At 46.8% G+C, this 24552-nt stretch overlaps 1 protein-coding gene across 2 annotated transcripts in view; it reads left to right on the plus strand.

Moving 5' to 3' along the window:
• Nucleotides 1–24552, plus strand: part of ELK1 (ETS transcription factor ELK1) — a 795254-nt gene that overhangs the window by 656549 nt on the left and 114153 nt on the right. For both annotated transcript variants that reach the window (XM_069647417.1, XM_069647418.1), the window contains one exon: nucleotides 3896–3997. In XM_069647417.1, the coding sequence (XP_069503518.1) occupies nucleotides 3896–3997 (102 nt within the window). The remainder of the gene's footprint in view (nucleotides 1–3895; nucleotides 3998–24552) is intronic.

The following is a 24552-nucleotide window of genomic DNA, read 5'->3' on the forward strand; positions in this document are numbered from 1 at the left end:
GGATCTGTCCTGGAGGTATTACTATAGCATATGTTGTTATGCTCAATAGGGGGTTGTGGGGTGGGGTAACCAGTGTGATAACTGTTTGTTTGATTGGACACTGGGGTTGTCCATAGGGCCCGTACCCTAGGTGGTCGTCCTGATCCCCAGGAGGGGAGTTCCTCCCCATGAGGTCCTCCTGCATCATACCACCCCTCGGGGGGCTAATGGGTAGAAGCCTCACCTCCCTAGCCTCACGAGACGAGGCTCCCCCTGTGGAGAAGTGACAACACCTAGTGATTCGTCACGCAGCCCAGTAAAATGTAACATGACTTGTTCTGGAGTGACATCTGACATTCTGCAAGTTCTATGTTGCATTTCTGTGGCCGTGTTGTCGATTTTCATCATTTTCCTTCCACGGTTCTTTTGTGTGTTTGATGGTTGTTATCTATGGCAAATCCTAATGCTTGGAGGTTATCCAAGGTGCAACCCCCTCTATGCTGAGGGCTGGATTGCAGCCCAGTTGGTGGGAGCTGGTTTAATTTTTAGAGAGTAACTCTTGGCTTAACGTAGCTATTAGTTCAAGAACCTCTGCCACCCTAAATATACACCCACAGTAATACAAATTGCCTCTGCTTGAACCCTAGCTCTGTAGTTTAATCAGTGTTCAACGCTTCCACCTATATAATACATTTTCTTTAATGGACGAACACTTTTGTAACTTGTATATTTTGGATATAAGGGAGCCTAAGCATTAAACCCCTATTTCTGTCTGAATAGCCTTTCTGTTCAGTGTGATACTGTTATCTTTCATCACGTCTAACTCTATCCTTCTGAGCGCAGGGCCTAGGTCATTGGACCATGAATATCATTCGGGTAACGGAGGACAGTTTACAGAGAGCATTGTTTGCTTGTTTAGGGAACCTAACCTGTGCGCTACTCTACAGAACAGGAGGAATGCCTAACGGCCACCTTCTCTGAAAATAAATGGATGGGTGGAGTCGGCTTTCTCCAGAGATTTTCGCATCTCTGTCCTACAGCATAAGATAACTCTTGATAAACCTGCCCTTTTGAAGTAGAGAACTGGCGTTTGTCTGGTAACAATCAAGTATCGTATGTTCAGAAAGGTGTCATATTTCTGTCACTAACTTCCTAAGGCAGATAAGTAGGTATACCCTTAATATTGAGGCTTTGGTCTGTGTCAGTCTATTAAAGTAAATAGCAAAACTCAGATTGGAAGAGGGGAGGCTGGTGTTTTTGCTGTACATTTGCTAGTTTCCAGCATTTCGTAGCTGTGTAGTCTTGCTTAATTGATTATTTTTGGAGCCAAATGTATTAACGTGTGCATGCAGTGTGACAGGCCGAGTAATCTGGCCTACTCTGCGATCCAGGGCTGTCCTGCTACTGATGTGCACTGAGGCAGCTGAGAGGTCCCGATTCCTACCTCTCACCCCCTTGTTTTTTTTTTTTTTTTTGCAGTCCACTGTTATTTTTCTGTTAATTTCAGAACAACAAAAATGGAATAGAATCCTGAACGATTGCCAGACTGCAACAAAGTCCTGCTCAAACCAGAGGAAGAGCTACATTACCAGACTGATACCAGAGACCACGACATACCACACCAGGAGAGAGAGGGCTCACGGAAGCCTCTACCATTTGCGGCAGGGCCCAGAGAGCTCACAGGGCTGCCAAGCATTCTCGATGAGCCCACACAACATGGTGGAGGCCCCCTATACCACCTGGGACCTAAAGAAGTACCATATCCACCCTCCGCAAGGAACTTAACGGGAGGCCAAACCAAAGCCAAAGCCCAGAATACAAACGGGAACTCTTGCCTTCCCAGGCCACCATTCATGTTATGCTGCAAGCCCGTGAAGAGAAAGTGGGTGTGACTTAGCCCCCTATTTAAGACTTTTCACCTTACACATACACATGCACATCCTGAGAGGAAAGGCCAGATTAGATTGCTTAAGGGAATCTTGAGAGGAATCGTACAAAAGCAGGAAGTGTAGGTTATTCTGGGGAGCTCAGCAGTGGAGTAGGTGGATGATCAAGAGGCCACCAGGAGGGAGGAAGGAGCGGCAGATTGTGGATTCAAATTGTTGAGTGGGTGGGTGATTAAGAGAGTGGAAGTTGCACTACAGAGAGAGTGTTTGTGTGATGAGTGTTTAGAAAGGATAGTGTAAGGAATGATTGAGAAGCAAATGAATACTGAATGAAAGGAAGGTGACTGAATAGTCGAAGTTTGGCAGGAGTAGCAGTGTGGAGGAGGAGGGATAAATAGTGAGGAGGAAGGAGTCGTAGCGTGGGGGGAGGCTAGTAGCGTGGTGGTAGTACAGAAAAGGAGAAAAGAGGAAGTTAAGGCAATATCAAAAGCCAGAGGCCAGTCCTAGGAGGAATGAAACATCAAAGGGGCAGAAGAATTGCTGGAGGAGTGAGGATGCAGGACAAGAGGAGAGATAATATTTTCCGGGTTTAGGGTGATTATATTGAATACATTTGGTCGAAGGAGAATGGGTGGATACTTATTATTTTTTTTATTTTAGTAATTTTCTTTACAATTTGCTTTTGCTGCATATATATGCAGGGGGAGACCCTGGCCGCTTTAACCCCCCTACAATAATTATTTAATTTCCTTAAACCAATCCCCAACATATATATATTTAGCAACATTCATCAAAAAATTGCGCCCAGTTTTCTTTCGATCACATCCGCCATTGAGTCTGACAGAGTTTTTGTAAGGCACTATGTCAAAATCCCATTAGATCACTAACAACTGGATAGAGTCGGGAAGTCTAGACAGCTGGTTTTTAGATAATCTCCTCTTGCAAAAGCCAGTTTCAGACTGTAGGGGGCAACATTCAGTAGCACTAACCAGGGTTACAGACGCTTGGGTTAGGGTGGAGTTTTCACACTAGACGAAAGAGCGAGGGATGGCTATAGGCCCACAAATCCTTTAATACAAGCTCTTGAATCGCCTCTGAGACTGATGTTGATTCTTGAGCCAGCTTTGGCAGCACATACATACCTTTCTCTCTCCAAATGTAAACATTTGGTTGTGCATTTCCTTTAATGATACATTGCAAGAAAGGAAGCTAAATCTCTGTGTCCTAGAAGCAATGTTTGTTTGGGAGCGTTCTTCTCTTTTGGAGCAGTGCAGAGTTGGTCACTTTGTGATCCACTGTACCGCTGGTGTTGCCACAGGGATATATTGGGGTTAGCCATCAGCAACTGTGCTTTTAGAAAACATGTCACCACACAGCACTTCTGGATGAATAATGATGCATCTCTCCTACATTCCTTTTAGGTTATTTCTGTGTTAACAAGTGTAAGTCTAATGTGGCATCTTTGAAACTTGGTATCTCGATGGGGAATTGTCCATTACTGTGCCTGCCAAGCACCAGAGGTCACATGATTAATCCCCATGAGTAATTAATGATTTATATTCTCAGTTTGTGATTTAGATGAAACAGGAAGTATTTGTTCAATTGAGTGTCAGGCAGCTGGACTTTAATCCCTTTAGCAACGTGTGTATGTGTCACCAGTGCAGGGTACATATTGATGTAAACTAATGTAGGCGTGGAAAGATGCATGGTGTTCTTATTGTAGAGCAATCCCCTCGACATGAAAGGAAAATGATTCCACCTTTGTATTCTCTGGGCATGAGGGGAGCTAACCATGAAACAAAACTGTTACCCACTGTATTCTCGCTACCGTGCCTGAAACTGAAAACCTTTTCATGTCCTTAGGAGAGGGACCGACCCTGTTGGGAACTAATACTGTGTAGGTTCAGGGTTGGTTGATTAAGTGTGCCCGAGACCGTCTTCTGAGATTCTAATCCCCTCTTCTCATGCTACTTCTCCTCTGAAGCTGTTTGTATATAGATCCTTAATCACCGTCTCTCGCTTTCTTCCAGACACCAGTGTTGCTAACCCCGAGCTCCCTGCCCCCAAGCATCCATTTCTGGAGTACATTGAGCCCTATCGCTCCGCGGAGTCCAGCCAAGCTCTCTTTCCAGGTAAGCCTCTCTTTGTGTGCGCCTTTGAGCCTGACTGTTAACCATGGGAGACGGGTGGAAAGTTATGGATTTGGTTTCAGCTCTTTGTTGTAATTTGTTCACACTATGGCATGGTAACTCCATTTACAATCACACTAACTGTTCCTCAAAACATTGATAAACCTACGCGATTGTGCAAAACAGCAACCAATATTCCGTATTCATTTTCTACTGAACGTCTAAAGAAAATGTCCACTAAAAAAGTAAAATGTTTTCTGGATAAGCATCACATTATTGGTGTTGAGCAGTTGAATTTAATTACTGACTGCTAATATCTTATCCTAATCAATATATTGAATTTGTCCATTCTTGACAGCCTTCCTATTTTGTTTTATTTTACTCCTATATCACTTTTAGGACAAAACGCTTTACAAAAATGTATTGGTACTAAATAATTACCAGCAATAAACAAAGTCTGAACGTATTATTACTAAAACCCCGGACTCTAACCATTGCCAGGAACCCACACAGGAGGCGCACAAGACCAGACCAGGATGGTCAAAGGCGTTATTTGTAAAGGAAAAAATAAAAACAACCAATTTCCTCCTTTGGGGACCTCACTAGGTGCAGTCCTTCCAGGGTCCCGTACGCCAACGACTTGCCAAAAGTAGCCCTTCGTAACTCTTGGTGTCAAGCTAATCTGTCTCTTCTACGGCCTATCCAGGAGCTAAATAGTTCCCAGCAAAGTCTACCCCTGATGTGGACACATTTGATTGATGTTCACTCTGTGAAGTACTGCAGTGTATTCACTTTCTCAGTGGGCTGGATTTATGTGCACATGATGGTGCTGAATATGGCCGTCTGGTGAATTTCTGGGTGCCACTTATTGATGTGATGTGCTTTTGGATCTGCAGTGGGAGGTCTGTTTCTCAAAGAGTCTATACGGGTGAGAGGTGAGCGCTATATATATATATATATATATATATATATTTTTTTTTTTACTTTTATTTTTGAGGTTTTTACGACAAGAAACAAACCAGCACATAGCAAAACAAGAAACGTTGTGATGTATATACCCCCCCCCCCCTATTCCTTTTTTCCTCCCTCCCTCCCTTCAGGCCCCCGCTCCCCACCCCTAGTTTGAAATAGTTCGACCAGTTTGTCCCGCTCTCAATTATGTGACTGTATCATGGTACTTTCGCTGCTGCCCTTTTTGCCATCGAGCTAGGCATTCAGTTCGGATGAGACAGTAAGTAGTTCACGTAGGGGCTCCAGATGTCTGGTGGTCTGGTATGTAGGGGTAGGGTCCTAATAAAGTTTATCTCAATATCATGACAATAAGTCACATCCTGCAACCCTATTCTCTTTGTTGGGGGCAGGCCTCTGCCCAAGTCATAGCTATTCACCGCCTTGTCAGCACCAGCAGTAGACTGATCAGTTTCTTCGTTACCAACTGTATTTCACGGGTACACCCCAGCAATGCCACCGCAGGGCACTTTTGGATCTGTTCTCCAGCAATTGCGGACATTGTGGACAGTACTTCCTCCCAGAAACTGCTGACATGTGGACACTCCCAGGCTAGATGAAGGAAGTCTGCGGGGGTAGCTCTGCATCTATCGCACGCTGGGGAGGTGGTCTTGCGCTGTTGGTGGAGCCTACTAGGGGTGAGGTACGTCTGATGCAGAAAGTGGAAGTGTTTAAGTTTGTATCTAGAGTTCAGAGCCACGTTCTGGGTTTGTCTCTGTATGTAGGACCAATCTTCGTCGCTTATTGAGCCTGCCAGGGTCTTTTCCCATCTCCCATCCCCCATCCCTTTTTCCCATCTCGCTTCGGGGGTTGACGATTGGGGAGTTGTAGCCAGCAGTTCTTTGTAGATGTGCAAAACTAATTTGCCTTCTCCTCGAGCTAGGTTCACCTTGTGTAGGAGCTGCCACAAGGGCGGTCGTGCCGGGAAAGTAGAAAACAATGTCTTTAGAGCGTGGCGAGTTCTGAAGTACACAAAAATTTCCAACGATGTGTCAGGGCTGCGTTCTTTAACATGTTGGAGTGACATAAAAGTATTGTCGACAAATCAAGCGTCAATCATGGTGATTTGTAGCTTATATACGAGTTGGAAGTAGACCTTTTCCGTGGTGAGTGGTATTCCTGGAATGAACTTCGCTGGGAGGAGAGGGGAGTACCTGTGAACCACTCCATAGTTGTGTGCAATCTTCCTCCAGATCTCCTATCTAATTAATACAACGTTTGTGGTCTTTGGAGGGAATGATAGCTCTCCTACAATCACTGCTCTTAGGAGGGTAGGAGTGGCCAGGGCCCTCTCCACCTGGACGTGTGGTCGGATGAATTGGGTTGTGAACCAGTAGCTCAAGAACTGTGCTTGTGCCGCCCAATAATAGCACTCTAGGTCAGGGAGTGCAAGGCTGCCTTTTGCTATGGGTTGGATCAGGATGGAGTATGCTACCCTTGCTGGTTTGCCCGCCCAAATAAGTTCCAGGATGAGGCTGCACAATTGTCTGAAGAACCACTTTGGTAACAGCAAAGGAAGGTTGACAAATAGGTACATAAACTTGGGGAGTATAACCATTTTGACAATCGAGGCTCGGCCCCAGAGTGTAAGGGGTAAGTGTTTCCAGCAGGTTAGTTTCTCTGTGAGTGATGTGATGGTTCTTCCATAATTGTCGCAAAGATACTTTACGTTGGTTCTCCTTCGGAAGTGGAAGTCGTCCTCAAATTCCAGCGTGCTTGCCGTCAGCTGGAATATTATTGATTTGCTGTTGTTTATCTTTAGCCCTGAGAAAGTGCCAAATTTTATAACTTCCCCCATAACTGGATTTAAATTAACCGCTGGATCTCTAAGTAGTAGGGCTACGTCGTCTGCATAGAGAGAAAGGATTAGTATGTGTGGTCCCAACAAGATGCCCCTGTCTATGGACTTGCTCCTGAGGTTTGCAGCTCGGGGGTTCCATGGCGAGGGCGAATAGCAGGGCCGACAGGGGACAGCCCTGTCTGGTTCCCCTTCTTAGTTGTATAGGATTGGATTTTGTGGTTTCAAGTGTAATGGAAGTTTGCGGGTTCTTGTATAGTAGTGAGACCAACCTGAGAAAAAGTAGGTTCCCAGGTCCATTTTTCGGAGTACAGCAAAGAGATGATGCCACTCAATGGAGTCTAAGGCCTTCTCCGCGTCGAGAAGGACCGCTGCTGCTTACATCGATGGATCTAGTGCCTCAATGATGCCAAATAGTCGCCGGATGCCAAAAGTTTTGTCCCGTCCCAGTACGAAGCCAGCTAACACTAGTCCAGGCATCAGGGGGAGGAGCCTGTTGGTCAGAATCTTGGCTAGGATCTTGTTGTCCAGGTTTATCAACAAGATCGGCCTGTACGAGGCACAGTCCTCTGGTGGTTTTGCAGGTTTATGCAGCAGTATAAGATTAGCTTCCCTCAGTGTGGGGGGTAAATAACCTGTTGTGGCGGCTTTTCTGTAGACGGCTAGGAGGAGCGGGGCAAGGGAAGTTCCCATTGCCTTGTAGAATTCCCGGGTTAGTCCATCTGGGCCTGGTGCCTTCGATCCTGGTAGTTCTTTTATGACACCCATGATTTCTTCGGTCCTAATTTGTTTATTGAGGTGATCTCTCATTTCATCGGAGAGCCAGAACAGTTTGGTGTCCTCGAGATATTCTTGGAGAGCAGCTGTGTCGCCTGTGATGTTCGAGCTGTAAAGTTCTTGATAGAAGTGCCAGAAAGCCTCAACGATCTCATTTTCTGTATATACTAGCTTCCCCTGATGAATGTGGACACATTTGGTCGCTGGAGGTTTCCTGTCTGCTGCAATCATTGGTTTTTGGCCTTCGCCATATTGACGCGTTTGGTGACTTCTCGCCAAGTAGTGGCTCTCACGTTGTCATGATCTCTGCTTCCAAAAGGTCAGGGTTTTCCCAACTCCCTTGGAAGCAGATCCATAACCCAGGTTCCGAGTGCCAACCAGTCCCAATTGGGACCTTTTGGACCCAGTCCTGGCGCCAGTGGCACCAGGCTCATAAATATGCCCAGTCCCAGCGCTGGAAGCGCCGGGCTCATAATGCTTGGGTGGATTTACCTGCAGCAGACCATGCTGCTTACTTGCCTGCCAGTTGAGTCTCTGATCCTCTTCTGTTTGGAACTACTTTTCCTGTTGGGTGGGGCAGGAGCCACTCCCTAGATTCAGAACACTGGAACTCTTCTGGAAAGCAGGAACTCTTTTCTTACCTAGGCGTGGCTGTGGAAGGAGACACCTAAGCACTACAGGAGGCTATTTAAACCACACCCGATGGATGAATCTTGCTTTGCGTTATTCTGCATCCTCAGCAGCAGAACGCTCATCGTGTCTTCTGCATCTGATCCTGGGCCTAAGGAAAAAGGCTTACCATCCTGAATCCAGTCTTCAGCAACACCTATAAAGACAAGAAAGAACAGGTTAGCATTACGGTCTTCAGTGACAGCTCTTCACTTACCTGGTCCATCGGCTGTCACCAACGCCTCGCGCTGCATTCCGCCATCTGAAAGACAAAGGCTTACCTACTCTTCGTGCGCTCCGGAGGTCTTCACACTGCATTCCGGCATCTGAAAGACAAAAGCTTACCAACTCTTCGCACGCTCCGGAGGCCTTCGGCGCTGCATCCCGCATCTGAAAGACAAAACAAGGTGCGTTTAAAGACATTGGGGAACTTTAATACTCACGTGCCATTACTCCTTTCCACATCTAACCCAGTGGGTATTACGGCACCCTGCAGCCGCCCCGAACTTGTACCTGCAAAATAAAAAGACAGTTAGAGCGCATCGTGAAGCAGGCAACAAGCGCTTACTTACGTGCTTCCAGGCGCTTCTATTCATCACACGGGCTCCATCTTCAACTCACTTCAGCCCGCCATCCGCCATCGCCGGAACCCTGCAAAACAAGAGACATCATTACTAAAGACTTTAAAGACATTAGAATTACAAGAAACTTACCGTTCGTGCAGTAAACAACGGACAGCAGTCCTCTGAAGTCAAGAGGCCTGCTCCCCTTATCCAGTGAAGAAACTGGTTACAGCACCCTGCCTCGAGGCAGATGGAGAGCACAGCGTTCACTTACCTAAGACATCTTACCCTTCGAGCCAGACATACAGTGCACAGAGGTCCAGCCCAAAGAGCCAGCCGTGTGTTACACATCACCTTTGAAGATACGGTATACGCCCAGTCAAGACCGGCGCCTCTACGGGAATCAGGTGAGCGTTACACACGTTCTGCGTTGGTCCTGAGGTCTTCCAGTTCTTCTTTTAACAGGGCCAGGACGAACTGGTCCCCTGTTTCTCCGTAGGTGGTTTCCAAGTCTTTCAGCCGGCATTCATTTTTTTGAAGGTCATTTCTGATTTCCTTCAGGACGGCAGTTTCCTTAGCGATACAGACCCCTCTTGTGTAACACTTAGCGTTTCCTACAAAGTGCTGTGCGACGGGGCCGATTCCTGGTTGAGGGCCAGGAAGGAGTTGATCTCCTCCCGAAGTTCCTGGGCGAACACCGCATCCTGCAGGGCCCCTTCTTTAAACCTCCATGTGCCTCTTTTTTTGACGTTGCCAACCGGTGTGGCGTCTAATATGACTGGGGAGTGATCTGAGATGGTTCGGGGTAGAATCGAACATTCGCCCCATTGCAATTCGCTTGTTCTTGATACAAGCAGGTAATCGAGGCACGAGTCTGTCCTGTGTAACCACAAATGGAACGTGTATTTGCAGGAAGTATGATGCGACCGCCTCCAGATATCTACTAGGTTGTATGTGTTGCAGATTTCCTGGATTTGGGCGCTCTCATTTGAGGGCATGCCGGGATTTGCACTGGATCTGTCTTGTTTGGGCTCTAGCACTGCATTGAGGTCTCCCCCCAGACTATTATGGCGTTGTCGACTTCTGCGAGGAGTTGCATTACCCAGTCAAAAGAGTTAGTTATATCGACGTTAGGGCCATAGGAGTTCACCAGAGGCAGGTTGATGCCTGCCAAAATGTTGTGCACCAACAGACCTCTCCCTTCTGTATTGCGTGAGACCTTAATGAGCTTAAAGTTCAAGTTCATATGGATCAAAACGCCACTCCCCTGGCATATGATGAAAACGAGGAATAATAGCGATGACAGCCCCCATAGGGGCCCATTTGTTTTCATTGGCTTGGGTGAGGTGGGTTTCCTGGATAAAGGCGATGTCCACCTTGTGCCGCTTCAGGTAGAGTGATCCATTCCTCACTTTGCCAGATTATTGGCTCCCCTGAGGTTCCATGTGATCAACTTGAATGGGCAGCAGCGGCATAATATCTCAGCGGGATCTTGAGGAGCGGTCTTCGTGCCTTGGTGGCGGGAAAATCTAACTAGGCATTATCTTGCAATCTTCCGTGGGGGGGTGGATTGTGATGAACGAATCTGCAACTTTTGCAACTATCCCAACTTGAGTCCTTTCCTCTCTCAACCCCTCCCTGTCGGGCAAACCCCAACCCGCCCTATGTTGAACCCACCCTCTTTAACATAACCAAAGCAAATAGTGCTGTGCTCGGGGTGCTAATGCCTTCCAAGAGTCACTGACCCTGATGTATAATCAAAGAAACATGTGCTTGTGCTTCCTTCTGAAGAGTTTAGCTGGATATTTGGCCTTTCCGCCTGCACGGTTTCAAGGAGGATTTCTCCCGTTTCTCTCTCTCCTTTGTGGTTTTGGATTGTTACGCAAAGGGCGGCAGCCGATGTTGTCAAGGAAAGAGTTGCTTTCTTCGGGGGAAGAAAAGAACTGTCTTCTCCGCGCAGAGGACGCGCAGTTTGGCCAGAAATAGCATTGAGTGTTGTATTTGGCCCTCATGTAGGAGACGTTTCACCCCCGAAAAGACTCTGCGTGAAGCTTGCACCGCCGGTGAAAAATCTGGGAAGATCTGGACTTTTGTCTCCGTCATACTGGAGGTCACCTCTATCTCTGGCCAGTCTGAGTATCATGTCACGGTCTCTGAAATTAATTAATTTAGCAATGATGGGACGGGGTGCTGCCCCTGGTATCGGGCGATTTGCCGGTATTCTGGGTGCCCTTTCCACGACAAATATAGGAGAAAATGCAGACGCTCCAAAGAGATCTTTGCACATCAGTTCTACGAAATCTTCCATTTTTGACGGGGCGTGCTGTTCCCTCACTCCCACCAGTCTACTGTTGTTATTCCGTCAACTGCGCCTCTCCAAATCCTCATTTTTGGCAGCTACCTTCATTTGGCGTTCCAGCGCCGTCACCTTGAGCGTCAGGTATGTGGCATTCTCATCTAGATCGGAGATTCTCTGCGCCACAGTGTCCAGCCTTTTGCCATGTTTATCGAGGCAGTGCTGTAGCTGGTCTACTTTGGCTGAGAGGGCCTCAAGTTTGGAATCAAGACTGCCTATACCTGCCTTACGATCGAGAAGGATTTCTCTTATGTCGAAGGTCGGAGTGTGTGCTAGATCATTGTCGTGTTCCATGGCTGATGCCGTGGCAAGCTCCTGGTTTGATTGTTTGGAATTCTTCACAATGGCCCCAGCTTCAAAGGTTAATTTCCGTTGAGATTTGTCAGTCTTGCCCATGCTGGATTTGCCGACTCCGAGGCGACTGTGGGAGGATGGCGAGGAGGCAAAGGAAACCTCCAGAAGGTGAATATGATGCTGTCCAAGTATGTTTTGTCTGGAGGCGAGGATATGTTGCTAATGGTGTGAATCGCGTCCCTCACCTCGGGAGTTCAGCGCTTCTTGAGAGCTATGGAGGTATTATTTGCCGGGAGCGGACGGATCTTAATGGCAGATGGTTCTCCGGGACTGGCAGGTGAATTGACGGACGGTATACAACATGGCTTTGATTGGAGGCCACGATGATACTTTGCCCCCTCTTTGAGCTAGATTTTGAGGTATTGTGCGGTCTACTGGAGGGCTCTGAACCAAAGATTATGGTTTGTTGGATGTTTCCAGTTGTCCGCTGATGCCAGAGCCCTTGGATATTGTCCGCTCCAATTTGATGTGGACACGCGCCAACGTTCCATGTGTTTGAAGGGTGGCGCGTAGTAGTACCTTGGGAGTCGGCTTTTGCCCCCAGAAAATGTCAATGAAGTATGGCCTCCAATGTAAGCGAGGGAGCCGGGTGTTATGGTAGCAGCTGTACTTGGATCTGGTGTTGATGAGGTGCCTCAGCCGTGTTTCAGTCAAGCCCTGGAGGAGGCCAGGGGAGGAGAAGGGCGCGCCCATGTGTTCGTGTCTCCAGCTCCGGCCAGAGGCAGGGGGTGTCGAGCTCTCCTCCCGCCGGTTCAGGATACTCTATTGGCGTGTTGTAAGGGGGCGGGGCTCCCAAGCACCACTTTATGGTTGATTGCACCGTCCCAAAGGGCTGGCACGGGGGAGATGTACCTCTGGGCCACTGTACTGTCCCACTTATCGCAGTTCTGCGGCTTTCATTCTGTCATGGCTGCATGACTGAGAGGGAGAAGCTGAATGAGGAGTTCCACGTGTTCGGAAGTGGGGTGCCTCGCCTCCCAGGCCGCCACCTCCTGGGCACACCGCCGGGTCCAGGGAGCGATCCGCGGTGGGATGGGACAGACTAGGATGACAGTGTCTTCTCTACCTGGTGCGTGGCTTCTGACCGGTGTCCCGTCTGCGGCAGTGCACTGCCTTCACTCTGTTCGGTAGCAGGCTGTGTCTCGGCTCTCCCGCGGGCCGCAGGATATCCACAGACGGGTGGTGTGCAACAAAGCACTGCTCCTCCTCCGGGGCCTCTGGATCGCACCCTTGGGCTCCGCCGCTCTGTGCTGTTTCTCTAGGGCGATCGGATGGGCTCCTAGCTGCCTCTGTCACAAACGCTGCCGGGGATCAGAGGTCTGTGGCTGCTCACGTTCCCTGGGCTGGTCTGCTGGTGATCCTAGCCTCCTCCCCAGTGAGCCCACCTGGGTGCGGCACCAACAAATATCCTGCGGTTTGCTGTTGCCGCTGTCGGGAGCTGCGATAGGGTGACTTGATGGCTGGCCAGCGGCCCGAGGGCACGTCGGACACGTTGCTCCAGTATATCCACCGCACGGAAATGCTGCTGGATTGCGGTCCTTCCTCCACTGCTTGCTGCGCCTGTTGTGGTAATGGCGGGCTGCCCGTTGTCTCCAGGTTCTGGTTTTCATCTGTGGGTAGAGTGTAATTGTACATGAAGCACTATCTCTTCAGGATATTTTCTCGGCTCAGTACGGAGCTCGCTAATGAGCTGCCATCTTTGATGGCTCTCTAGCGCCCTCCAGAGGGGATCTATTAATACTGCAGCCTCTGCATCTCTGGTGGTGTAATTCTCCTCTTCCACCTCATTATCACTGCTTTCCAAAAGAAATGATCTGATGGAGGGATAACCTTTACCTTGATCATCATCCATCTCATTATCATTACTGTCTTACCCAGTGAATGGGAGCAGTGGGGCTAGAGACCTGCGCTTTATAGCCTGCGCCTATGTTTATGTGAATTTATATAGCGCTTTACAATATAACAACAGGTACAAAAGTGAGAGAAGCATATTTACAAACATGATCAGGTCATTAGAACAATAAGTAGAACTATTTAAAAGGGAGGTTTAGAGGGGGGGAGGGTAGAGGAAGGGGTAGGTGGGTAGGTGAAGGGAGTTACGGTGTAGGATTTGAGGGTGGGGGGGAGGGAAGGGGGAGTGTTCTGCTGAGTACTTGAGCCTACTTTTCACGTACTCAGTTTGTCCTTACCTGATCTTCCTTTGAATACGATCTGTACACCTCCCCCCTCCTGTCCCTGAGATGCTGAGGGAACAAAGTATAATGTCCTCTGCCGGTCTCTTGACTGTTCATTGTCATGGTGCAATACATCAAAACCTCTTCATTCCCTTGTACTGGCGCTTGTATCCTTGAGTAACTTGTGGTGGCAGGAATGGAATATGGTTAGATCATACCAACAATTGACCACAGCAATTCTGGCCTCTCCAATGCACACAGTCGGTGCTGCCACAGGAGTGCAAAGACCACGACCAGCACATCTCTCCCTTCCTGTTGCTCAACTGGATGCTGACATGGTGTTCTAAATGTGTCTCTCTAAATCTCTGCTACTCCCTTCCAGCAAAGTCAGGCAAGTATTTCTCTCCTAGATGTCATCTGCCTCTGGGATTCCCAGCTCCTTCTCCTGGGCGTCACCGGATGGCACATGTCTCATCCACTAACTTCAAGAGAAGAGCACTGACTTCTATGTGACCCTCCTCCCTGAATTTCTGCTGCTTTCTCCCAGCTCCTGCTTCCAGATGTCACCCAATGGCATGTGTCTTGTCCATAAGCTTCGAGATAACGACAGTGACCAGTGTCACCGTTCGCCCACCACCACCAAATAAATCTCTGCAGATGGCACTTGTTGTTTACCCTTTCCAAGTCAGGGAAAATGTCGAACTGCACTGTGAAAGCAGAACCAACCCTAAATCTCCTAAACTTCTTCCTACAGCTGCCTAAGTATCCCTACACTTTGCAAAATATCATGAGCCTGCCTCCAGCAACAAACTCTAGCCACTCTGAAAGCTACCTCTGCTAGACTGTAATTGTATGCTATCTGAAGCCGCTTGTCTCACTTTATGCCAAATAAGAGCTTTCTTACTGGTTTATTTTTTTATAAAGCACCACGGTCACACAATAATCTAGTTTTGTAGCGTTTGGTAACTGATGCTTTTCTTAACATCATAATAGCCACGTGTACTCAGTTTATCACATTGACGGTTGTAAGAGGTAAGGGCTGAATTCACCCGACTGAGGTCTCGAACCCATGATGCACAACATAGTCCTGTTACCAAGACTATCTGGTTACGCTTCAGCTATCCTCCCGACTAATATTTAAAAATATTTTATTTGAGGTTCATCCTTGGTGAATCTGATTTTTTTTTTTTTAAAGTTTTTTGCATAAACGTTCTTCCAGGCCTACCTCTGGCCCCCTTTTTTGCAAGTGGTCTTCCCACATCACCCTGCCAAGTTTGTAGGCTGGTGACTTTGCAAGTCTGTCCACGGATCACACTCTGGCACCTTTTTCCTGAAATGCTCTTTGCCCGGCTCATGGTCTCGTTTTTTTTTTCATAGAACACTTCTACCTATTACAGATTTTGGGGGTCTAGGTTTTTGTGAATTAGCAGTTTGGGCTGAAGATGGTCTTGGGGGATCTCCTGTGCTGCACCTCAGAACCCACTTTACCTCCTCGGTTGTGTGGCTTAAATGCTACACTTTTCATCGCAAATGTCACTGCATTCCTTTGAGGACTAAACGCAAGGTTTTGCAGGCTACCCAGAGTTGCGCCAGATAGTGCTTTACAAAGGTCCTGGCTTTGGAAAGTCTAGAAACTAAAAAGAATGCCCAGGAATGGGACAGTTGATAATACAAGCACTTGGCTTTTCAAAGAATTCAAGTATTCTCTTTTATGTAAGTCAAAACGTGTGCACATTGAGAGAATATATTGATGACTCTTGCACCTTTGCAATACAGAGTCACTGCCCACAAAACACCGGTCACTGTACACCTTGCATTGATCACCAAGAAAGCTGCAAAACAGGTATTCCTTCCTGATTGCCATGAAAACTGCCCTTTCTCTGGAGGATCTACCTTCATGGGCAAGAAGCATAACATTCCTATGTCCATTCTAGGTGATGTAGAAAAGAGAAGTGCATGCCTATCTCTTTGCCTAGTTGTCATTCTTTCTCTGGTGCAGTGTTAAGGACATGTTTGCATAGCATTTTGGTTAGATGATTAATCGAACCATTGAGCAGTATCTCTCATCAAAAGGAAAGGCCAGACAGATTTTATAATGTGGTACCTTTGGCTGAGCAGTCCGGCTTACCTAAAGGGATGTTGGAAGGCTGGTAGTGAAGTGTAGTTATTCCACACAGTTAACCAAAGAAACCCCACAGCACTGGTATTCAAATAAATATACACTTTAAAAACAATTACACATTGACTCTCTAGCAGTACTATAGGTTAAACATAATGCATAATAAAAACACAGTGCATGTATAAAAACAGTTCTGGTCAGTTAAGACCCAACCCACTCCTAAACCAATACCTGGTGCTAGGCACATCAAGGGCTACGATAAGGGAAGCAAATGGGAACCTATGACAATTGGAACACACAGTGATAGTCATGAATAGGACCCCATGTGCCAACATTAAACAGTCCAATGCACTCCAAATCCTGTAGGATATCAAGTCAGATCACACCTAAGCTTATAGCACCAACTCATTACACTCATAGAAAAGTAGATACAGTAATTCTTGGCAGTTATACAGTTTAACCTGGCATATGTTATACGCAGCGATACTTCCTAAAATTCTAATCTGTGACTTAAAACTCAATTCACCCAAGGGGGAATGCAGGGGAAAAGATCCAAAGGCAGCTAAGTACTTTAGGAGAGTTTCATGAAAGTTCAAAAGTAGAGCTAACGGGACCAAGCCAGTAAGCACAGATGCATTTATGGGGAAAACATTTTCAGTTTTATTTCACAGGTGCAGAGAAGACGACAAACCACAGGGGACATCAGAGGATAACCTCTTAAAAAGCTTCAGTACCAGGTCCGAGACCGAGCAGTCCCCAAGGAGAAGCAGAGCAGGCTTCACGGCAATAGAAGCCTTTGGCAAAATGCAGTGTAAGGGGCCTGCTGAAGCCTTTGACCATGAAACATAGGGTCCTTTATGTATCTCGAATAACCCACCAAGCCAGGCCTCAGAGGCTAATACTCATGGTCGTGGATCCCGAAAAAAGAAAGTCGGACAGATCTGGAAAAGAACAACCCAGTGAGAAACAGATCTTGTTTTTCAGGTGCGGTTGGCAGGATCGGGTCTTGCAAGGACTTGAACCCCAGACTAATGACAGCCAACGAGAGCAATCAATGGCCTTCCTTGGTGTGGGGGCTCACTAGCCAGGAGTGAAAGCAAGAGTGAAGACTGCTCCAGGAGGACAAGACCCCAACCAGACAGGTTCTCATGGCTAGAAGGAAAGAGGCAGCCATCTAGCAGAAACCAGTCCCATGATGAAGACAACGGTGGAGGCATCCCCGAACTGCTTGAACAAATGAGAGGCAGGGTTTTGGTGTCCTAGTGCCCTTCTATGCACTTGCGGCTTCCTATTACAAGGTGGTAAAATTGTGCCGAGACAGTCGCAGCCCATAAGTCCCAAACCTGCCATTGAGGAGGACCGAAGGGAGAAGGAGGACAGGCCAGAAAGGGACGCCCAGCAGCCAAAAACCGAAACTAGAGCACAGGGAAGGGCACAGGCCCCAGCAAATATGCCCCGTCTTGCCCTATAATTGCTGCAGCAACTTCTTGGCATAGGATCCACTAGAAAGAAAGTAAACCTGCAACCTTACCATAAAAAATCCAGCAGAATGGAGGCCCGGGGTCAGGGGGGTCTCACCTAGATCAACCTTTACACTAATGGGCTGGCCTAAGCCAACCTTCCAGTCACACACCAGAGCAACCTAAAGAAAGGATGTAGGGTTAGCCCAAAAAAGACTTTCTAGTCCACCCATACATGTTGTTTAATGGCGTGTATAGGGATAGGGACTGGTGTAGACCATTCCAGTCCCTTATAGAGGGTGCCCTGCTGGGCTCAGAGTGGACCATGGGTGCACAGCATCCATTTTAGGCATGCCTCAAAGTTTCTGATCCAAAAATAAAATGGTAACAAGCAGGACCTAAAATCATGCATTTGTTCCCCAATGGCCATTAAAAATGTACATTGGGCTATTTAATTTGTAAATTGGGTTGCACCCCTGTTGCCAAAACAAAATGACTGCTGCCACCAGCCTGCTCCCTAAAACAAATTTAGGGTGATATAATCACCATAGGCCTTCAAAGGCATTTCTGTTCTAGGAGGCAAATGGGCTACCATATGGCCATATATACTACAAAAGGGTTGCAGTTGCAGTGGGGGATGGGGGCGGTAGAAGTCCCACTGACCAGAGAAAGAGGTCAAAGATCCTAAGAACCAATGGGGGGTGGGGGAGGAGCAACATGTTTAGCGGTCCCCTAAAATGGACAGCATCACCCCGAAAAGTGGAACTGTGTCCCAACATGCAACCTTTAGAGTTTGTAGCAACATTCTCAGCATGATAGAATTTGCCTTAATCATGTTGCCCTAGTTCAGATATGTTTTTCATTAATGAGCCCTTGGTGGCACCCTTTAGTGGCAGAAGGCTGTAAACGAAAATGGAGAGTCCGAAAACTCACTGCGTAGTATTTTGGCATGCATAACAGAAAACCGTTCCTCACCAAAATAGTGTTAATTTGAACTCAAAATATGCATCTCTCAGATATCGTCCTATTTTCTTGCAAGTGTTACCTTTGGTTTTCTCTCCTTGCCACCCCCAGTTTTCTCCAGCTCAGGAAGCCTGATTGCCAGGCAACACCATGCTAATTGTGGCACAAAGTCTCACTTTTTTAAAGGAGCGAAAACAAATGTTCGCTTCCAGGGTAAAGGATAAATGATATTGTATCCTGTGTAAAGTGTTTGAGTTGCCAACATCGTGATTGTTTGTTTGCTGTACGTTACATTCTAGGTGTTTGGATAAAGCGCAACTACCACCCGAAGCCATCTTGGCGCTGAACGAAGAGATACAAAAGGGGACGAGATGTTAGATATGGCTTTAAGCTCTGCTTAAAATAATAGGTTTTTAGATGTTTCCTGAAATTTAGCAAATTAGTTTCATTACACAGAGAGGGAGGGAACAAATTCCACATTCGTGCTGCTTGAACTGAGAAGGAACAACCGCCTTTCCTTTCCTTCTATAATGGAATGGTTAATGTGTTGGAATGATTAGTTCTGAGAGAGCGATTAGTGATACAGAATTGTAGTTTGTGTGAGAAATTAGAGGAATCTTGCCAATACAAGCTTTTAAAAACAATACACATACTTTTAAAGGCTATTTGCTTTCTTACCAGGGGGCAATGTAAAGATCTCAGGGCAGGGCAAATGGGATATTTTTTCCACTTGAAGGGAATTCTGGCTGCTGCATTTTGAATTCTTTGAAGGTGTTGAAGAGACTGTGGTATACCTAAATATGTACTTTTACTGAAGTCCATTCAGGATAACATCATAGAATTCATGAAAGTTACTCGTTGGGGAAAGGAGCGAAAAGGAAGTATGGCCCTAATTTTCTTAAGCAAGAAAAAACAGGATTTAGCCACTGTGTTGATTTAACTTTTTAAAGTAAGGGAGCTGTCAAGAACGGCACCCACATTCTTCACCTCATCCCTAGGTTCTGGACAGGTATCATAATTTTCTGTCCAGAAAGCGAGTGCTTGTGGACTTGGGGTGTGATTGATGAACATAATCTGTGTTATATCTATGTTGATATTTAAATAGTTTGTATCCATTCCTCAATTGTGACTAAGCAGTTTTGTGCTTGCTGAGGTTCAGGATTTTTTGCCTTATCGCTGTCTATTAGGATTTGTGTGTCGTCGGAGTAATTGAAAAACATTAGGTCTTGTTGATGTATGATTTTCATTAAGGGGTATATGTAAAGATTAAATAAGATAGGAGACAGTGCTGAGTCCTGTGGCACTCTGCAAGTTACAGGCACAGGTTGGGAAAGGAAGGGTAATAAATAAAGGGTCCCATTCACACTTGTTGGTATTGATCAGTTAAGTAAGAATGGATCCAGTTGGTGGCTTTGCCTCTAAAGCCACAGTCATGGAGTCGAGACAGTAGTGTACTATGATTGACATTGTCGAATGCGGAGGACAGGCCCAAAACTATAAGAACACCCGATTGGTCCTTATCTGTTTTCTCTCTTAATAGTTCTAGAATTGAGGTAGTAATGTATTCTGTACTCCACATTGGCCGAAAACCAAATTGATTCCCTTCTAATAATCCTGAACTTTTAGTCAAAGCCTGTATTCGAGATATCGCCACTCTCTCTAGTTGTTTTGCTTGAAAGGGGAGTTGTGGTATTGGGTGGACATTTTCTGGATCATTTGCGTCTGGAGTGGACATTTTAAGCAGAGGCTTCACAGGAGATTTTTTATCCATTTCGAATAGAACATTTCCTGAAGAAAAGGAAGAATTAGATATATTCCGAATTTCTTTCTGGGAAAAGTGGAGAAATATTGCTAACAAATTTCGTCATTCTTCAGCTGTGAGAAGGTTTCAAACACGGCTGATGGTGTTGATTCTAGGTTGCCATGGTCTGTATTGGATAAACCTATGTTTCGTGAGGACTTGGTCAGTTCTGATGTTTTCAGTTTTCTGTGTGAACCTCGAGGCAAGACAGTCCACTAGAGGTTTGTTCACCTGCGGGTCAGAAAATTGTGTTTCAGTGTATATGGTCACCAGGAAAGTCAAAATGCGACTCCTCTCACAGCATGCGCTCTATGAATAAGAAGTCTTGGGTAGGTATGTAGCACAAAGAACCACATGTTCCAGGTCTCCAGTCCTTGAAATGTACTCTTCCTGAAAATCAACATAGATCATGAGGCAATAAAGTGAGTACCATTTCAGGAATGTGAATTCACCAAAATGGCGGGGGTAGCAGAAGTGACATTGCAGTAAGTGCTTTTACATCACCGTTGATCATGACGACATCACAAGTAAGTCAAATCAAAGATGTAAAAATTAGTATTTTGTTAATGAATATGAAGAGAGGTAGATTGCATCAGCCCTTCCCTGTTTTGGCATTAGACATGAATGGTGCACATCTCTCCTAGAATCGAACCCCCCAACCCAATTATTGTACCGCCGAAGTGAGAGACGGTACTCACTGAGGAAGCCCTACAGACCCTACACAGATCACGTCACCCAGGCAATAACCTGCAGAGGATGGAGCAACATTAATGAGCACTAATCATGAAGGTAAATGACGTTGGGGCCGAGGTCAGCACACGTGGCCAGCACACGTAGGTGCATTAGAACCCAAAGCACATACACATCTAAGCACGAAGATACACGAACACTATGCCAAATTGCACTTAGATACGGAGAACATGCTTGGCATACACTAGGTTAGAAAACATACTGTTTTCTATGCTGAAACACAGCGCATGAGGATACACATAAAGCTTGCTCATTAAACAAAATTGAGTGTTTATGTAAACCAAGAGGAGGACACCGCCACATTAGATGAATGGGAGACATCGAGAAGCCTCGAGACTGCAGAGAGACCCTGTCTTGCTGAGCCAGCAAATGAGCCCAGCCTGAACAGCTCAGATTGCGAGTGCACAGTTTGCCAAGGTTATCAGGGAAAGTCAGGTTTGAACCAGCATTAGAAAAGTACAGACGACCAGCCGGTCCCTGACAGTGGTTATAATTCTATCAGTAGAAGCAAATCTTTTACATTGTATTTAGAATTTTAACGCACTTGATACAGGAGAGTGGTTTCTAAGTGCGGGAACAGGATTCAAACCTGGGTTGCGCCGCGTTGTCTTGATGCCAAGACAAACGCATTGCCCCTGAGCTATCCTTCCACCGCAAAGAAACAAATGTTGCTCAAAGGTCAGATTGTCACCAACTCGGACCTGACACAGAGGAAAGTAGGTCAAACAAGTCTCTAGAGGCTAACGAGGTAATGACACTCGTAGCAAAATGGCTAAAATCCTCAAAAATTACTGAGCAGAATAATTTAAAATGTGTTGCCTTCACAAGTGACTTGGAGCTGGCAGACAATGTCTATTCATTAGAACCAGACGTGGGTAGACAGAAACATTCGTTCCCACCCATCTCGTTGGGACAAAAGATACAACACAGTATGAAGCTAAAAGCTAAAATGTCCTGGCTTGTGGCTTAAGGAATAGAGCGGTAACCTTGTTGAGACAGCCAGCACTCTGGGGCCCTTCTCACCATCCCCTATTGTGCTCATGTGCTAGTAACCGTCCAGGATGCCAAGGATGAGAGCCCTCACTGACCAATCCCTATTCACTTTTAACACTCACCTCAACAGTGTTGCAGCCACCAATAATAGGCCACCCAGATGACGTTTTCCCATGTATATTCTTGTAGGTGGTCCCATGCCGAACTACCAGATACGGCCAAATCAATTAGACTACTAACCCCATATCAAATAAATACTTAGCCAAGATATTCCCACCTTAAGTCTTTGTGCTGTGACACATCACTGATGTCACAGCTCCTCAAAATGCCTTGCTGAGTTCAGAGCTGTGAGAAATATGGAGGATGTTGCCTAATGTTCATGTTGTCCCTGTTTTATATGGATTTTGTTAAATCAAACAGTAGTTTGTTACTTTTTGGTCTCCTCCATCTTTTGGGGCAGGAGATTTCCCCTGCCCTGCCTCTGCCTATTGCATGGGGTCTTTAACATATGGTTGCAGAGGATGGTTAGCCAATGCCCCCAGTGCTTTATTGCTTTTTCCCCGCCATGAGCATGAAGGATTGCACTGTGGCCCGTCTGGACTGGATACATAATCACGCATGCCCCCCTGGCAAGATTAATCCCTGTGGGACGTCCCGCGTTCCACAAGGCAATATGTCAGAGAAGCAATTTCCGGGGACTTCGGCTGATCCACAAATGCAAGTATAGGAGCACAAATTCAACCAACACAAGTGGGAGGGAAGGGGTGTATATTGTGGGGAAGAAAAAGAAATGAGATACCCTGTGACTAGAGCATTGCTAGAGTTACAGAAGACGTAATACTGAAAAAAAGTTACTCTGTGACCAAGTGAGGCACGGAAGAAGGACCACAGCCCTGATGTCCTAACTGGGCAGTTATAAGAGGTGTTACTCTTGCCATGGTTTAGGCAAGATGACGGCCTTGGGTTCAAAATGGTTTGATTATTGTGTATTTTGAGAGTGCACTCATACAGTTTTTTTAATGCCTTTTGGACTACTGGTGTCAGTGAAAAGGGGTGAGCTTAAAGCTGTGAATAAGATTGCATGCAGAGACTGTGTAATGTGGCTGTGTAGTTTGGCGGGGTTGTGTAGTTTGTGCGTGAGTGGGGAGGTGTATTTTTGATGTTTTTAGGATGTATAAAATTGCTTATTGTGATATATTGCTATTGTCTGTAACTTTGTGTAACCCACGTGCATGCTTTTTGTTGTAGCATCTGTGTTTGAGCTCAAAATGCAAGGTTTAGCTGCACTGAAATAACCCCTGTGCCCCCGGATCCCCAAGCTTGTTAATCTGCTTAGAATCACATGCTGTGCATATGGTCCGACATCCAGTGGTAACCGCAGAGTATTGCATCTTGTCTTTCGAGGATCGAAAGGGGACGTCGGCATAGGGGTGTTTGTCACACTGTCCCTAACGTGACGTGTAGTGTACCCAAAATCCTTCACGCAGCGAGGTTCCTCAGATTGTTTTTTTCCACCCAGATTCCTGGTCACCTTAATGCAGAGTTCTTACATACAGATAGCTATTGTCATTATTATCGACTTTGTCGTTATTCCCATTAAGTCACTTCAACTGTTGAATCCTGTGAAACAATGCCGAAGACTGCTGTGGACTTTCGACAATTGTTGAACCTGGCGGTGCTGCCATCCACGTGGCCGGGCCTTCCAGCCGGCCTACATAGTACAGAGAGTGGGGTCGGGGTGGGCATATCCTTTACAAGTATGCCTTTCCTCTTTCACCCTCTCTGCTCCCTGGGTTTCGTCATCGCTCTAATTGTCTTTCGCTATGGAAAAGTTGCCATTTAGGTTTTGTCTCTCGTGCAGAGCCAAATATCCTTGGAAGGACAAGTACGCTTGGTGTAACAATTGTCTGCCCCCCGACCACAAAGAAGACTCCTGTGCCCTAAAACGCTTAAGGAGCACCGCTTAAAGTGGTGGGCGGCCTACAGCATGTCGCAGGCCGAATGTTCTTCCCCCGCTGTTGGAACCGTCGAAAGTGATGGGGAACTAGCGATGACCAGGCCTCCGTGTGGGAAGCCATTGACCTAACTGTGGACCACTCTCGGTCCACGACACCCGTCCCTGACCCCACCAGGCCTGACGCGAGTCACACTACAGGGAAAACACCCAGCGATAGGGGAGCACACAATCATAACACCAAACATACAACCCAGGGTTAAGTTTCGGCGACTGTGTCGAAGCGTACCAAAGTACCAACGGAACTGTCGAAATCTTCGACAGGATCCTCTGATCGACATGATCGGCAGCCTTCCCCGCAGTCGCGGCCTGCGACTGGGCAATCCATACTTAAGGGTGCGAACACTAAAAGATACGTGGACGTCGAAGTGCTCCAGGAGGACGCGCAGACGCCGCATATGGACCGTGTGCCGGTGAAATCCACTGCTCACCCCCCCTGGTTCACCTGCCGGTTCATCCGGTGGCGTCTAAATCTTCCACCCAGCCTCCGATTGTCCCAGTGGCGGCGAAATCCTCCGCTCAGCCTACGGTTCAGCCGGTAGACCGCCTGGTGGATCGCTAGTATTACTTCGGCAGTTAGACTGAAGGAGTGGTCGAAGGAGGCGGCGAAACGCAAAGAACGGCCGAGACAGTAGCAAGTACCTACAAGTACCGCTTGGCCGTTGGACTCTTGTCTCCTGCCGTGGAAAAAGACTGTATACTTAAGTCAAGGATTCAACTTGCTTAAGACTTCATAGTCCATCAGGTGAAAACCTCTGC

Source organism: Ambystoma mexicanum, chromosome 2q (assembly GCF_040938575.1).
Source record: "Ambystoma mexicanum isolate Mex_15411 chromosome 2q, UKY_AmexF1_1, whole genome shotgun sequence".
NCBI classification, from domain to species: Eukaryota; Metazoa; Chordata; class Amphibia; order Caudata; family Ambystomatidae; genus Ambystoma; species Ambystoma mexicanum.